The sequence below is a fragment of the Eleutherodactylus coqui genome, chromosome 4, assembly GCF_035609145.1.
Source record: "Eleutherodactylus coqui strain aEleCoq1 chromosome 4, aEleCoq1.hap1, whole genome shotgun sequence".
NCBI lineage: Eukaryota > Metazoa > Chordata > Amphibia > Anura > Eleutherodactylidae > Eleutherodactylus > Eleutherodactylus coqui.
The window spans coordinates 62254985-62270619 of NC_089840.1; the positions used below are offsets into that span (position 1 = coordinate 62254985).

At 42.5% G+C, this 15635-nt stretch overlaps 1 protein-coding gene across 1 annotated transcript; it reads right to left on the reverse strand.

The window, feature by feature from the left end:
- Nucleotides 1–1339: 1339 nt before the first annotated feature.
- On the reverse strand, nt 1340–2736 carry LOC136624633 (gap junction delta-2 protein-like). The gene has a single exon (XM_066598593.1). The coding sequence runs from the start codon at nt 2728–2730 to the stop codon at nt 1666–1668; it is 1065 nt and encodes a 354-aa protein (XP_066454690.1). The 5' UTR covers nt 2731–2736; the 3' UTR covers nt 1340–1665.
- Between the last annotated feature and the right edge of the window lie 12899 nt (nt 2737–15635).

The window sequence follows — 15635 nt, forward strand, 5'->3', positions numbered from 1 at the left end:
TTAAAATCCCTGCCTGCTAAAAGAGCTGAATGTGATTGGCTGAGGTGCTCAGCCAATCACAAGCAGCTCTCGCCCGTCATTAATTCGGGGAGAGCTGCCTGTGATTGACTGAGCACCTCAGCCAATCACATTCAGTTCTTTCAGCAGCCAGGGATTTTAAATCCCCGGCTGCTGACAGATCAGCACCACACTGCAGGGGACAGCAGGAGAAGACATGACATGTTTGACAGCTGCCGTAGAGAATTGAAGAATTCCTCTGCTGCATCTGCCACGGCAGATGCAGCAGCAGGGAATTCTTTTAACTAGTGGGGATGAAGGAAACATCTACCGCATGCGACAGATGTGTTCTTCATCCCCGCGGGGGACACACCAGCGGTGGACAGGTAAGTCATTTTTTTTTTTTTACACTAAACTTTTTCTTTTTCAGGGAAGAGCTTATATGTAAAGCTCTTCCCTGAAAAACAATTCAGGTGTGCCAGCAGACAATTGTCATCAATGGAGCCGCCAGCAGCAGCAGCGGCTTCATTGAAGAGATTGCCTGCATTTTTTTTTTTACACCAAAATTTTTCTTTTTCAGGGAAGAGCTTATATGTAAAGCCCTTCCCTGAAAAAGAATGCAGGGGTGCCGGCAGACCATTGTTTTCAATGGAAACGCCAGCAGCAGCCTCGGCTCCATTGAAAACAATGCGTGCATTCCCAGTGGTTCACGCATGTCCTATCTTTGCAGGCACACACCTGCAAAGTACGGACGTGTGCACACACCATAGGGAATGCATTGTTGCAAACAGAAGCATGTTTTTGTGCGTGCATATGTACGCACAGAAACACGCTCGTGTGAACGCACCCTTAGTGTTACACACCAGTATTCAGGACTAGTATTGAACGAACTGTTTCAGGTAGAATTTGCTAAAAGCTCTGTTCAGGTTTGTGCTTAACCAAACTTTTAGCTAAGTTCTACCTGACACAGTGTGTTTCTTGTTCAGTTTGCTCAGCACTAAATAGTATCAGTGGGGATATATGACTTGCTTAAATCACAAGAACAAAGGGACAGATGTCAAGGGAAGTGGGTTGTGTTGCAGTTCCCATACTGGAATTCCATTCCCAGAGTGGAAAAACTCTTTTGGCAAAGTTCTCACAAAGTACTTTCCACTGTAACATATTGACACGGGTAGAATTCTGAATATGAGTTTACACACATTTTATTTTACAGAGAGTTTAATGTACAGACTTATGTATCGGCACACATGTGCATTTAATAGTCAAACACCACACACTGAGGAAGATTTAGCATTGTATCTACTCCAGCTTTGTCTCATAAGTACATTGAAAAATACCACATTTGGGTTGAATGCCATGTTTATGAAGCCCCTGTGCCATTTTTTCGACGCCTATAAATGTAGCCGAAAAAAAAAGAGGGTGGGCTTCACAATGAGCACAATCCATTTCCTAACAATTTCCACCGATTAGCTATGAAAAGTTGGGAAAACACAAGACCAGATCCAACCTGGCACTGTTCAACCTTAGCAAGATTCATCAATAGAATATGTGCCCAGTTGATGAATCTGGCACTGTCTACACATGGGGAAACATGGGTGCTATTCATGCGGTTCATCACTATTAATTAATCTCCCTGAAGTTACGTTATATGCTGATTTTTTTTACTTTTCATAGCCAGGACTTCTTGACCTTGGTTATTTTAGTTTTACTATTGTGCTTCATATCTGGACTTTGTCTTGAGGTAATATCATCATTATCTTCATTAGTGAATGATATTGTACTAGTTGGCGGAGAAGGTAGAAACCCTATCTTTTCTGGAGATAGAGATGAAGATGTCTTAAGGACAAACCGTTCTTGTATAGTGTCTTTCAAGTGGATAAGGAGGTTATTTTGCTCTGGGTGAAGCACTCTGGGTCTTTTCTTCTTCTTGCTCTTGAATTCACAACAGGTGCTACAGGCTACTGCTAGGATCCGAAACACATAAAACCACCCCAGGTAATGCAACTCAACAATGTTCAGTATAAAACACCCAAGTCCAACTCCAAACATAAAGTTAAGAAAGACGGTTTTCTCAGTAGCCCTGGAGACAAAGCAATCAGTCTTGGTGGGACAAGGATAAGTATGGCATTGGAAAAGATGAGGAACTTCAAAACCATAGAGATAGTATTGACCAACTAAGAATGCCATTTCCATAATTGACCTGAGGACCACATGAACAATGTAAATGATGTGCATCTTGTCAAATACTGGAACAGGACCTCGGATGGGGTCATTAGCAATCTTTGGCCTAAATCTGTCTTCTTTCCTGGATATATCCTTAACTTCTATCTGTTCATCTGCATCTGGGCCCGACAGTAAGTTTTCTCCAATTGTTAAACTTTGAAGAAGTTCCATGATATAGGCCCTTTCCAGGTCAGTTTTCTCATCTTTGGCAATTTTATGCAGGACATAGATTATGTAAAAGATGGAAGGTGTGGACACCAGGACAATCTGAAAGATCCAAAACCTAAGATGTGAGACAGGGGCAAAGCTATCATAGCACACGTTGTTGCAACCGGGTTGAAGGGTATTGCAGGTGAATTTAGATTGTTCATCTCCGTACATTGCATCTCCCACCAGTGTTACTAAGAGAATTCTGAAAATGAGTAGCATCGTCAGCCATATTTTCCCAATAACGGTTGAGTGGTTTTGGACTTCTGTTAAAAGACGACCTAGAATCGACCAGTCGCCCATTTTTTAACCTGTGTAGTAAGCAATGATAGAATATTAATTACAGTGTACAAAATTCTTTTACTAGAAACCATGAGAAGGTAAAGTCGGAATAATGTCAAGTAAAGATAACAATGTTCCTCATAACATAAAGGGAAAGGAAAAATATTCAAAGTAGTTCATGTGGCTCTTGATCTCCAAGCTAAAATGGTTATACGTTTTAGACAAAATTCAGCCAAATCCACTAATTTTGGTTCCGAACAGCCGACCATCTAATCTGTATGGTGGTGTCCCAACCCTCCACCAACAGCAGATGTAGGAAGAAAAAGGGTGGAGCATGTTACATTTCAACATGCCCAGTTCTTTGTTCATAAGGTAGATAAGCAGCCAACATAGGTGCCTAGCAGTAACTTGTTTCCCTCTCACCATTGAGAACACATGGCGAGCTGACTGTTCATGTATAGGTTAGGACAGAGGCGTAACTTGAAGCTCCTGGGCCCCAATGCAAAACCTGGAACGGGGTCCCCAACTATAATGCTTTATTCATAGTACTGGGCTCTCTACATGGAGAAGAGAGGCCTTATGGGCCCCCCAAGGCTCCTGGGCCCGGGTGCAACCGCATCCCCTGCATCCTCTATAGTTACGCCCCTAGGTTAGGAGTAATAACTGTCGGTCGAACATTTGGCTGACAGCTACATAAAGTATATGGGCATCTTATAGGGTTGTAGCAAAATAGACTTTTATTACCTATCAGTAGCATAAGTGATAAAAGTCTGATCAATTGGGTCTTACAGCTGAGACACCCACTGTTCCCCAGAATGGGGGCCCGTTTCCCCTGTCCTCCCCACTGCGGGCTTGTTGCACCCCTTGCAGAGAGATGGAGATATGAATGGAACTATGACCGCATATGAGCAGTGCTGCACCATTCATTTCAATGGGACTGATGGAGATAGTTGAGCACTTTGTAATCGGCTCTTTCTATCAGCCCCATTGAAATGAACCACACGTGCTTTGCCATCATACTAATCAATGTGATTTTATGGAAGGTGGGAGAAGAGAAGTAAGCAGGATATGTTTTTCATTTGCTGCACAAGGTTTCCTGCATCTGTGGTGCGCAACATTGCTCTTTTCTTTATGCTTCTTCAAAAGAGCTTGAGCAGCACATCTTGAACCCCCTAGTCTGCTATGAAATCTTTGCCTGGGAGAGACTTTGCTAATGTAGTATAACTACCTTCTGTCTTGTTGCTTTGCTCAGTCTTACCATGATGTATGAACTGTGACATGAAACTGTCTTCCACAACCTCACCTTTGTAGCAGTCAGAGTTTGGTTGTTCCTTACCATGTTTTAAGCCTCCTACACAGCTGTTTCTGTTTCAGTAAATAACTGAGTTTCAACCTACATATGGAAATTATGATTACAGCCTGTTTGGTATAATTGGTTAATCATACAATTGACTATAATCCTAAAAAATCCCTGACCGAGTGCAAGTGCACCTAGAAGAATTATGCTGTATTGAAGACAAAGGGCAGTCACACCAAATATTGATTTGATTTAGATTTCACTTTTTGTTCATTGACTTTGCATTTCGTTAATTGACAAAAATAAACTATTAACGCTTCTATTTTTGAATGTATTCTTACTTTGCAGCTTTTTTTCCACACCTGTCTAAAATGTTTGCACAGTACTGTACACCTGAATAAGTGTAATGACAATAGGATTAAAGGGGTAGTCCAGTTGTAAACTACTGATGGCCTATGCACAGAACAGGTCATCATTAGTAGATTGGTGGGGTCCATTGCCCAGGCCCCCTGCTGATCAGCTGTAGCCTGGTTGGTGCATTCATGTACTGAACTGAATTCTGAAGGAAGCAGACAGCTCTGTTCTTACTGCTGTGGCCCGGCTTGGTATTGCAGGCTAATTTACCATTGAAATGAATAGTAATTTTTCTTGCAATACCAAGCCTGGCCACTTCAGTAAATACAGAGCTGTTTGCTTTCTGCAAAAATTAGCTAAGTGTACAAACTTGCCAGCCTGGCAAAAGCAGTAGTGGTCCCAGGCAACAGATCCTCGCCAATCTACTTTTGATGACCTTTCCTAAGGATAGGCCATCAATAGTTTACAACCAGACAACTCCCAACTGTACATTTTTATTGACAGAGGGACCCCATGTGGTAGGAGTATCCTATAGAGAAAAAACTCCTACAGGAAAGATTAATAGGGATGGTTCATTGCCCTTTTGGCCTCCATTAGGCCGCTATACTAGGGTATACTGCAAAAAAAGAATAAAGGAATAGCATAGTAAATCATGCAATTTTTATACAGCAGTATACAGGAAAAATAATAACGCACTGACTACTTTTTTTATTAATGTGGAAATGAACAGAGTGCATTTGGAAAGTCTTCAGACCCTTTCATTTTTTTTATTTTGTGGCCTTGTGCAAATTAAAAAAGAAATTTAAGTTTTTCACCATCATTCTGCACTCATTACCCCTTATTGACGAAGTGAAAGCAGAATGTTAGAATTCTATGTAATTTTAAAAAAATGAAAAACTAACATTTTGCATTGACATAAGTATTCAGAACTGTTGGTATGACACTTGAAATGTAGCTCTGGAGGCCTCCCAATTTATCTCGATCATCTTTGAGATGTTGCTACACCCCGATTGGAGTCACCTGTGGTGGACAGTTGATTAGACAAGATTTTAAAAGACACCCCCCCTGTCATTATAAGGTCTCACAGCTCTTAATGCATATCAGAGCCAAAAGCCATGAGGATGTTGGAACTGCCTGTAGAGCTCAGAGACTGGATTGTGTGGAGGCACAGATCTGGAGAGGCTACAAAAAAAGAATTCTATTTCACTGAAAGTTCCCAAGATCACAGCGGCCTCCATAATCCTTATTGTTTTTAGCTTATTTAGGTGAATGTAGAATATAGAATTATTAGGCTACTTTCATATCTGCGGTGTGGGTTTCGTTTTCCTGCTCCGTTTGGGGAGCAAGAAAGGGGAATCCACTGGCCGAACAGACCCCATTGACAGTTTCTGCTCAGCTGTCCAGCATTTTATCAGACGAAGAAAAATTTCTTCTGGTATTTTGTGCTGGATCTGCAGCGGAACCTCTGAATGGAGGTTCCAATAAAGATGTGAAGGCAGTCTTAGGCCGTTTTCACACGGCCGAGAAACCTGCTCGAGATTTGTGGGTTGCGAGATGAGCGAATATGAACCACATTCTTTTGAATGAGTCATATACAGGAGCAACGCAATGCATTTGAGGAAAAAAATTGCTGCAGGGCCTATCTTTTCACGTTACTTGGAACACATTACCTATTGTTTTCAATGGGACAGTAAAACACATCGCACAGTGTGCAATGTGCATGTGAGTGCAATGAGGTTTCAAAGGGAAACACTTGCCGATCCTCCGATGCAGTTGAAAGCCGCACCGGAGGATCGCTACTTTACTGAAGGGATGGGAGGTTTTTGGCAGAAAAACGCCTCGCATCAGCGTAAAAATGCACACTGGTGAGTGTGATATGGGGTTGACTTTCTTGGCCCGATATCACGCTTACCCCGTGTGCAGGTAGCCTTAATGATATTTACACTGTCCAGCGAGCTTACAGAAATGATATAGACCCCAGCTAAGGCTGTGCTGATGCATCATGGGATTGTTTGAAAGTGAAAGTAACATTGATGATGCCTGACAAGCATCCGACAGAAGGCTATACTGCATGGGAGGACAATATATATTAATGGCCTCCAGAGTGTGATGGCAATCAGATGAGGGGCATAGCACTGGTGTAACTATAAGGGATGCAGGGGATACGGTTGCACCCTGGCCCGGGAGCCTTAGGGGCCCATAAGGCCTCTCTTCTCCATATAGGGAGCCCAGTACTATGAATAAAGCATTATAGTTGGGGGCCCTGTTACAGGTTTTGCATTGGGGCCCAGGAGCTTCAAGTTATGCCTCTGGATAGGGATAGAAAATGTGTTTTCAGGTGAATTCCTCTTTAATGAGAACCTGATCCAGAGCACAAGGGAGCTCGGACGGGGCAGAAGGTTCGCCTTCAACAAGACAATGACCCTAAGCACACAGCCAAGACAGGAGTGGCTTAGGGACAACTCTGTGAATCAGGAGTGTAGCTAAAGACTCATGGGCCCGGGTGCAAAAGTTTATCTTGGGGCCCCCCCAACTTCTCTTAACCCCTTAACACAGAGGCATAACTTGAAGCTCCTGGGCCCCAATGCAAAACCTGTAACAGGGCCCCCAACTATAATGCTTTATTCATAGTACTGGGCTCCCTATATGGCGAAAAGAGGCCTTATGGGCCCGCTAAGGCTCCTGGGCCTGGGTGCAACTGCATCCCCTATAGTTAGGCCAGTGCTGTAAATGCCCTTGAGCAGCCCAGCCAGAGCCCTGACTTGGACCCTATTGAACATCCAACCTCACAACTTAAGAGGATCTGCAGAGAAGAATAGTAGTGTGCAAAACTTGTGGCATCATACTGAAGTAGACCGGAGGCTGTAATCGCTGCGAATGGTGCTTTAACTAATTACTGAGTACAGGGTGTGAATAATTGTGTCAATGCAAAATGTAAATTTTTCATTTTTTTTAATTTACAAGGATTTCTATCATTCTGTTTTCACTTTGTCATTATGGGATGTTCAGTGCTGAATGATGGGGCAAAAGCCTTTTTTTTTTTTACATTTGCACAAGGCCACAACATGACAAAATGGGATAAGTCAAAGGGTCTGAAGACTTTTCAAATGCACTGCAGGTGATGGATGCCACTATATGCCTCTACAGTGCCATCCTTCAGAGGTATATGTTGGGACTATTTCCTGGCACATATGTCAAACAGAGTCCATTGGCGTAATGTGAACAGAGCCCAGCGATTTGTGTTTCATCTCCTTATCCTTTCTTTGTTTCCTGTTAGTGCATTGGATTATTCTTCTAGTTTACATTGAACTTGTAGATCCACAACGAACTACATCTCACAGCTGAAGAGTTTGCTATACTTCTATCCAGTCTATACAATCCTCTGTGAGAAGAACAGACTGAATTGCCTAGACTGCATACCACTGTAGCAAACTCTCAGCTGTGAGAAGGACAAGGGTTATCCGACATTTATTCTTATAACTAGTGCATCAGCTACTAATCACCACACTAGATGATGCTCCACAAACAGTAAAATGGTAATAATGAGCATATCATCATTCACGGAGTTGTATAATGCAGTATAGCTATATAGCTGTGGGAAATGTACTAATTGTCTGAATTATTTTGGAAAAACTATTATTAGGGGTTTTTGTCGCACCTCTGGTTTCATTGACAAGTAAAGCTACCCTCTGGAGCAACATTTTTCTCCGGACCGGGAAAAGAGTGCAATATTATCGTCCATTTTCCCTTTATGGCCTCCTGTTCCGGATCCATCAGTTCCCAAGACCCTCTTCAGTCTTCTAAGACGACTGCTCCAATTCTCTGACTACCCAATGCACACTGTGTGTTGAAGTCTAAGGCATTACATGTTGCTCTAATTGCCTAGTTCAATCACAAAACATTGTAAAGTGCCTCAGACTGCTGATGGACAGTGGGCACCAGTTAGTGAGAGGAGGGGTGCTGCCCCGAAGTTGGTCCAGGCAGGGGCGTAACTATAGAGGGTGTAGGGGATACGGTTGCACCCGAGCACAGGAGCCTTAGGGGGCCCATAAGGCCTCTCTTCTCCATATAGGGAGCCCAGTACTATCAATAAAGCATTATAGTTGGGGCCCCTGTTACAGGTTTTGCATTGGGGCCCGGAAGCTTCAAGTTATGCCTCTGTGCAGCATGGTTTGGGTATGGGTACAGATACAGATAGAGGGGGGGCCCCGGATCACATTTTGCATCAGGGCCCCTGAGCCTTTAGTTACGCCCCTGGGTCCGTGAATAAGCGGGGAAGAAAGTCGCAAAGCTAGAGTGGCAGGTTATATTACTGCTACCCTCTGAAGCTGGGATAAGTTTTGTCCCCGGGTCCAGGGAATTCATTTAAGATAGCTGAATCAGCTATGAAAACTCCTTCACATGGCGTATGAGTTTCTGCGTGTGCTTCGGCATAACGTAATTGCACTATGAACAACACTTTTGTGCGCACATTGGCATATTTTACTCTACCATCTTTGGGGACGTTTGGTGCGCAAATGTGCAGAACGGTAGAGAATGCACAAGAAAAGTAGATGAGAACAAATGCATTGAAATCAGTGGGTTCTATTCTCTGCTGATTGCACACACAAAAACGCGTGCAAATACGCCCGTGTCAGAGGGTGACTACCCACTACAGTTTTTTTTCACTGCGAAATTCGCAGCATTTTTTTTTCTGCAGGGGTCTATGGGACTTGTAATGTTAAAATCGCGATCGCGCAAAATCGCAATTTACAGCGAAATCGTAATTTTGCGCGATAGCGATTTTAACATTACAAGTCTCATAGACCCCTGCAGAAAAAAAAAGCTGCGCATTTCGCTGTGAAAAAACACTGTAGTGGGTAGTCACCCTCAAGGAGCCCTTAACAATGGCATTTAGCTCTAACGATCAGAAACAATATGGTTAGAGAAGAAAAATTCAACTTTCCCATGAAATCCATCACATGTTAAAAAGTGTGAATTAAAAATGCCCACTAAAAAAAAAAATTAAAACAAAACTCATTAAAAATGCTGGCTTGTTTAAATGTGTTTGGGGGTAAAACAAACACCACAAAAAAAGGAAGCCAGAGTGAGAATCTAGTACAGATAGGCTGTGATCACACTTTGTGGTTTTTGGTGCATTTTTTGCTCATTTCTGAACCACAGCAACAAATGAATGCGGTTTTTCACTGTGGTTCAAAAACACACAAAAAACCCCCCTGAAAATCTGAACTTAGTCATACTGATATTGGACCTACCAACAATTACTGTATCTACTCTCTATGGGTATTAGCAGACTACATGTCAGATAACTTTCCAGATTAGAGACTAGCTATCAGTAAATCGGGTATAACCATACGATCTGGGTTCTTCTACAAGAAGAGTGTTAGAAACGTACTTTATAGTAACTAGTATACAAGCAGAGCAGGGGGCTTATGTCTCCAACTTTCTTAGGGGGCTTATGTCTCCAACTTTCTTTCTATGCTATTCTATGATTACATTGAGTATTCACATTGCCGAATCCTACAGTCATCGTGTATTACAGTTCAGGAAATATATAAATACCCTGTAGTTTATGGTTGTGATAGATGATATAGTTAAAGTTTTACATTGTTACCGTATTTTGTTTGTTATGTTTTACTTTGTTTTGTTTATTGCTTTAGTCTATTTGTGAAAGTGGATACATTTTATTCTTCATCCATAATATTTTCCCATGGGTATGGCATGAATTGTCCCTCTGTATACATTTACTATGTTTCCACCCTTCTATGAGAAATAAGGACAAACAATACTATTGAAAGGTGATAAATGTCACAGTCTTACCGTAATGTGCTTGTCCTTGTGAATAGGAGGCTCTCATAGGTGATAGTCACATCGTGTGGCTCCAGGTTAGATCAGTCTGAGTATGCTGGATTGTCTCTCTGGGCCACTGTTTGGAGAATAGGCTGACAGCACACATCCAAATTGTTTAGCACACACGCTCATTGTACACCATAGGAGGACAAAAAGGTTTAATTTACAGTGAGTGACAAAGACACAAGTGTGACATGGGGTCATTACCTCTTTTGCAGCTATTCTGCAACTCAGCACAACAGAACATGCCAGAAAAAGGCAAAGAGAAGAAGAGGATGCGCTATATGCCTCAAACCTGACACTGGAGCTTAGTAGGTGCAGGTATTTCAATGGGCTGGCACACGTACACTTGTGAATGTATACTATAGGAGACTAATAGATATTCAGTTGTCGAATGATGAAATTAGAGAGTCGGGTGAAATCAGGCTTCAGTTGCTAAAGCTGTCCATAGACATTAGGTATGTCACAGTTTCCAATGTCCATGCTGATGTGACTGGAGATCACTGACAATATAATGTCTGTCTGTGCCAGAAGCGAATGCATGATTGGAGAGGGTCTAATCTTGAAATTCTCGTTCGATCCTTTGACTGCAGTTTCTAGACACAGTGATATGTAGAACCTGCAGAAAACAAACTGTGCAAAATATTTAATCAAACTCCATTGCAAAAATGCATGCATTTAGATTCCAATTTGTGGAGCAGTTAGCACTGGACTTTTGTGGAACATAAGGTCCTAGCGTCCTTTGTTTCCTGACCAAGTTCCCATTCCTAAGCCCACAATCTTGACATAGGCTTGTGAATGACAGATGCTTTACTAAATGTGATTGTTCCCAGCAAGAGAAACCACGTAAAGCTTGTAGATATGATACCTTTTATTGGCTAACAAAAATACATCATGTTAATCTGAGCTTTCAAACCAACACAGGGTTCTGCTTCAGGCTAAAATGAAATGGATCCGAAGAGACATACATATTTATACACACATACTTATGACAAGGCACAGACATGGATCTGATTAATTTGCACTTAAAAGAATACTACCACAGAAACACAAGCAGAAGTGAAGGTTTTATGGTCCCTGAATTAGTGTTGGGGGGGGGGGGGTCACCAGTGTTATCTGTGCTGTAGACTTCTCACACTTTCCATTCATGCATGAATACTTTACTATCTCACTGCCGATCTGGCTTGTCCTTCTGATCTAGCAGTCAACTGAATCTTCACTCTTGGAGTAAAGGTACATTTACACATAACGATGATCACTCAAAATTCGCTCAAAAGCCATCTTTTGAACGATAATCGATGTGTGCAAATGTGTACCCATTGTGCACTTACTGTGCACTTTTCGTCCATCTCTGAGTTCAGCTCAGCTTAAAATCCATTATCCCTGATAAGAGAGACCACATGCTGAGTTCTCCACCAGCAGTTGAGAAAATTCTTTCAGCTGGTATCCCAATGGAGAACAATAGCGATGTATTTAGAGAACACACCACCCACTGTTCTCAAAATACACTCAAATGAAGCTAGTTGGATACTAATGGGCTGATTAGCCCATTAGTAGCTAATGCAAAATGATCACTCAAAACTGTCAGTTTCTGACGAATTTTGAGCAATCATCTGTGTGTGTAAATGGGGCTTAAGAATGCCAGTGAAAGAGCATATTTGAACTTGCCATTGTTTAATCATTTATACACTGATATGCTAAAAGTCATAATCAAAAATAAATGTGTGCCGCCGCATTCCAAAGATGGATAATTGTATAAAAGTAAAAGGAGACCAAAATAGGGGTGAGGAATGGACTCACCTGGTGTGTTCCGTCTAAACGATAGAGACCCAGACCTCCAAAACGCCTTGTATAACTGTTGACTTTTTCCTCTGTGTATGTAACTTACGTATTTATGGAATAAAAGTTCCCAAGTATATTTCTCCAAACTCTTTTTGGCGATTCTTGGTAAGGTGAATCTGGACACTGAGGAGACCTACTGGATCCTAATGCTTTGCTTTGAATTAGGTAAATTGTTTTGTTCTCCCATATTGGGGACTAAATTAGCTAATTGTACCCCTTGCAGCACAGGAAATTCTTTTACACTTTATCCTATTTTATGCTCAAAGTCGTGGTACAGGAACTAATATTGACTCGGACTCCCTTCAGCCTGGTGAAGCACAGCAACCCTACAGGGCATTGATTCCACAAGTGGAAGACACCTGGAGCGATGTTGAGCCATGCCAAATGGATAGTCACCCACAGCTCCATGGTATTTGTAGGTGTAGAATCTGGGGTACAAGTGGACCTCTCCACCACATCCCATAAATGCTTGATTGGGCAAATATGCAGGCCACACCTTTCGTAGGAACTCTTCAGACTGCTCCTTGAACCAATTCTAGACATCTTGGGTTCAATGGCATGGTGCATTATGCTACTATAATATTCCATCTTTTTAGGGGTTTAAATGAATTCCAAGAAGGGTTGCAAATGTTCTCCTTGCAGTGAAATGTAGCAGGCACTGATCAAGGACGTATTTAGGTGAACTAGTGGACTAAAACCCATGCCATAAGAACACACCCCACACCAGTATGGAGCCACTACCAGCCTGCACAGTGCTATGTTGACAGATGGGGTTTGTGCCACATCCGAAGCCTACCATAAATCTCAAAGCATTGGTATCATGACTCATCAGACTACGCTACATGTTGCCAGTCCTCTAGAGTCATGAGCCCAGGTGAGGCACTATGGGGAGTCTTCTGCTACCATATCCCATAGAAGCTAAAGAACGCTCCACTGACCCGTGGGATATGCGTGTTGGGCCCTCTGCATTGAATGGGGATGTTATTTCTGTCAATTTTCTGTTTGCATGGATAATTCTAGCTGCCGGTCGGCATCATTTCCATTTCCTTCCATTGCCTGCACAACTTCAGAAATGAAATGTCCAATCCATCTGTGTTAAGATCCTGGTTTTAACTGTCCATCTTGTCTTCAGTCAGCCATCTTATAAGCTTTAGATTAATTCTCTTTCCTTCAAACTAGTGTCTCCTTTCAGCATCTCATGGTCTTTAGCTCAATTCTCTTTTATAAATTGAGATATGAATTGTCTAGTCATGCATCTAGCATCATTAGTGCAACAGATTCTCAGGCTCACATATCTAATTGTTATGTCTTAAGTTTAATGAGAAAATGTATTGTTTGTCTGTTTTTCAATCAAATGTCTGTTTCTCATCACTACACTTGCACACAGCTTTGGCATATAGCCATTCCCTTTCTTTCTCCATAAAGGCCTATATTTTTAGAATAAACTCTAGAATGTTTTGGAATACAACCTGTCTGGCTGTGTCACATTGACTTCTCCAGGTCTGAAACACTTTACTAATTTGGAACTCAGCAACATATCATTAAGGGGTCCCTATCATATCCCTAACAATCTGGCACTATTAAAGGAGAGTTAACGGATTTGCTGGGCTGATCCACCTTGCCACAGGCATGTCTTAATAGGCGATTATTGAGGTGGACTAACCCATGCCATAAGAACTCACCCTACACCAGTACGGAGCCACTACCAGCCTGCACAGTGCCATGTTGACAGAAGGCCCCAGGCTGCCATGACATCTGGATGACACCCCGCATGGGGGCCGTTCAGGACTTCACATTGCAAATGCTCTCTGAATTGACAACAGCATTTAAAGGGTTAACAACTGTGTTCTGCATTATCTCTGAAAGCAATTGTTGTGTGCTAAGTGTCAGCTGTCAAAGATGCTCAACACCGTGTATGGAGCAGGCTCAGCTCTCAAGCACCCAGTTTCCTACCTAACCCTTGGTCACATGTCACCAAAATAAAAAAAATATATATTATACTCACCTTTTCTGCTTGTGCCGGAAGCTTCAGTCACTGTCTCTCTGGTTCTCCAGCGACTGGATTGGCTGCAGTGGTCACATAGATCATGTCACCGGCTGCTAAGAGGAGAGCAGAGAGTGGTGGGACACTGATAGAAGCAGCTTAGATGAGGAGCCAAGAGGTGAGTATAGTAACTTTTTTATTTCACTGCATTGGGGCCACAAAAAGCAGGACCTAATTAGTGTGAAGGGTACGAAGAGTGGACCTTATTACCGTTTGGGCCATGAATAATGGACCTTAATTGTTGTGGGGGCCACAAAAGGGGGACCACATTATCATGGGGGCCACAAAATGTGCAATATTATTTTGTGGAGAGCACAGTGTGGGAACTGTTACTGTGTGGGAGGTATTGGAGATAGTGGCAGGATGGGGAAAGTGTGTAGAGATAAGTCGTGGCTGAAAGAAGTCTTCATGACAGTTTGGGCTTTGATTGAGAGGGAAAGAAGGGAATTTATTTCTAGGGGCACAGTGTTAATTATTACTCTATTTACTTCAGGGGGCACAGTGTCTTAGAATTTATTTTTTTAGGCACAATATATTATATTTCTGGAGGCACGGTGTATTTATTATATTTCTGGGGGCACAGCATGCCATGACGTATGATACCGGGATATTCACCCATCTTTGCATGTCAGCTAGTGCTCTGCTCTCTGTCATCCCACCTGGGGAAACCTGGGTGGTCTACCTCTCACACCTGAATAGAGAGCCCATTCCCCTTTGTACAGCCAGGATGCAGCCTTTATCTCCATAACAAGTTACCAAGTCACAGGAGATGTCATTGTCTTCCCCCTATTTGCACAACACAGTCACAGGACGAAGCGTCTCGGACATTCACTACCTGGAATCAAAGTAGAAATTAATAACTGGAATTATGAGTCATTTGAGAAGGTTAGCCCCAAATCAGTTACATTACCAGTATCAGTAGTTATTGTGAACTCAATGCCTTCACTCCTACTGTTGTGCGATGTCAGAAACCTGTAGAATCACATACCTGCTGAGTTAATAATCTCCCACATCCGATGTTAGGTATTTACTTGTAGATATAATCATGTTATGAAATATGGCAGCCATAGTTTCTCCTGGAGCGCATCCTGGGGAAATATAGCAAAATCGTGCGTTCATCTAAAAGATTTGTGCATCCACGCACCTTGCCTCTCCCTGATATCACAGGGTAAGGTCAGGGCATATAGTTTGGAGAAGCCTTAAAGCTGTGGGAACACACAAGCCAAAGTTTGTCAAACCAAGGAGTTGTATCTATATAAAGGACTGTCCATATTTCTGCGTGCTCCTCACAGCCAGGACATTTTGAACCACCTTAGTGAAACTGGTATTGTGACAGCGCACTGCCGCTGCTCCCCTCGCTCATCTGCTGCTGGGGTTGCTGTCAGATTTCACTGCTATTTGTGCTTTGCATGTTTCTCCTCTGCTCACTCCTAGGCTTCTGTCCATAGGGCTTGTGCATGTTCCTGTCCAGCTTCGTAAAGAGCCATTGCATGCTTCCATTACTTGTTCCCCTCCAATCCAGTCCCTGCACTTGCTATA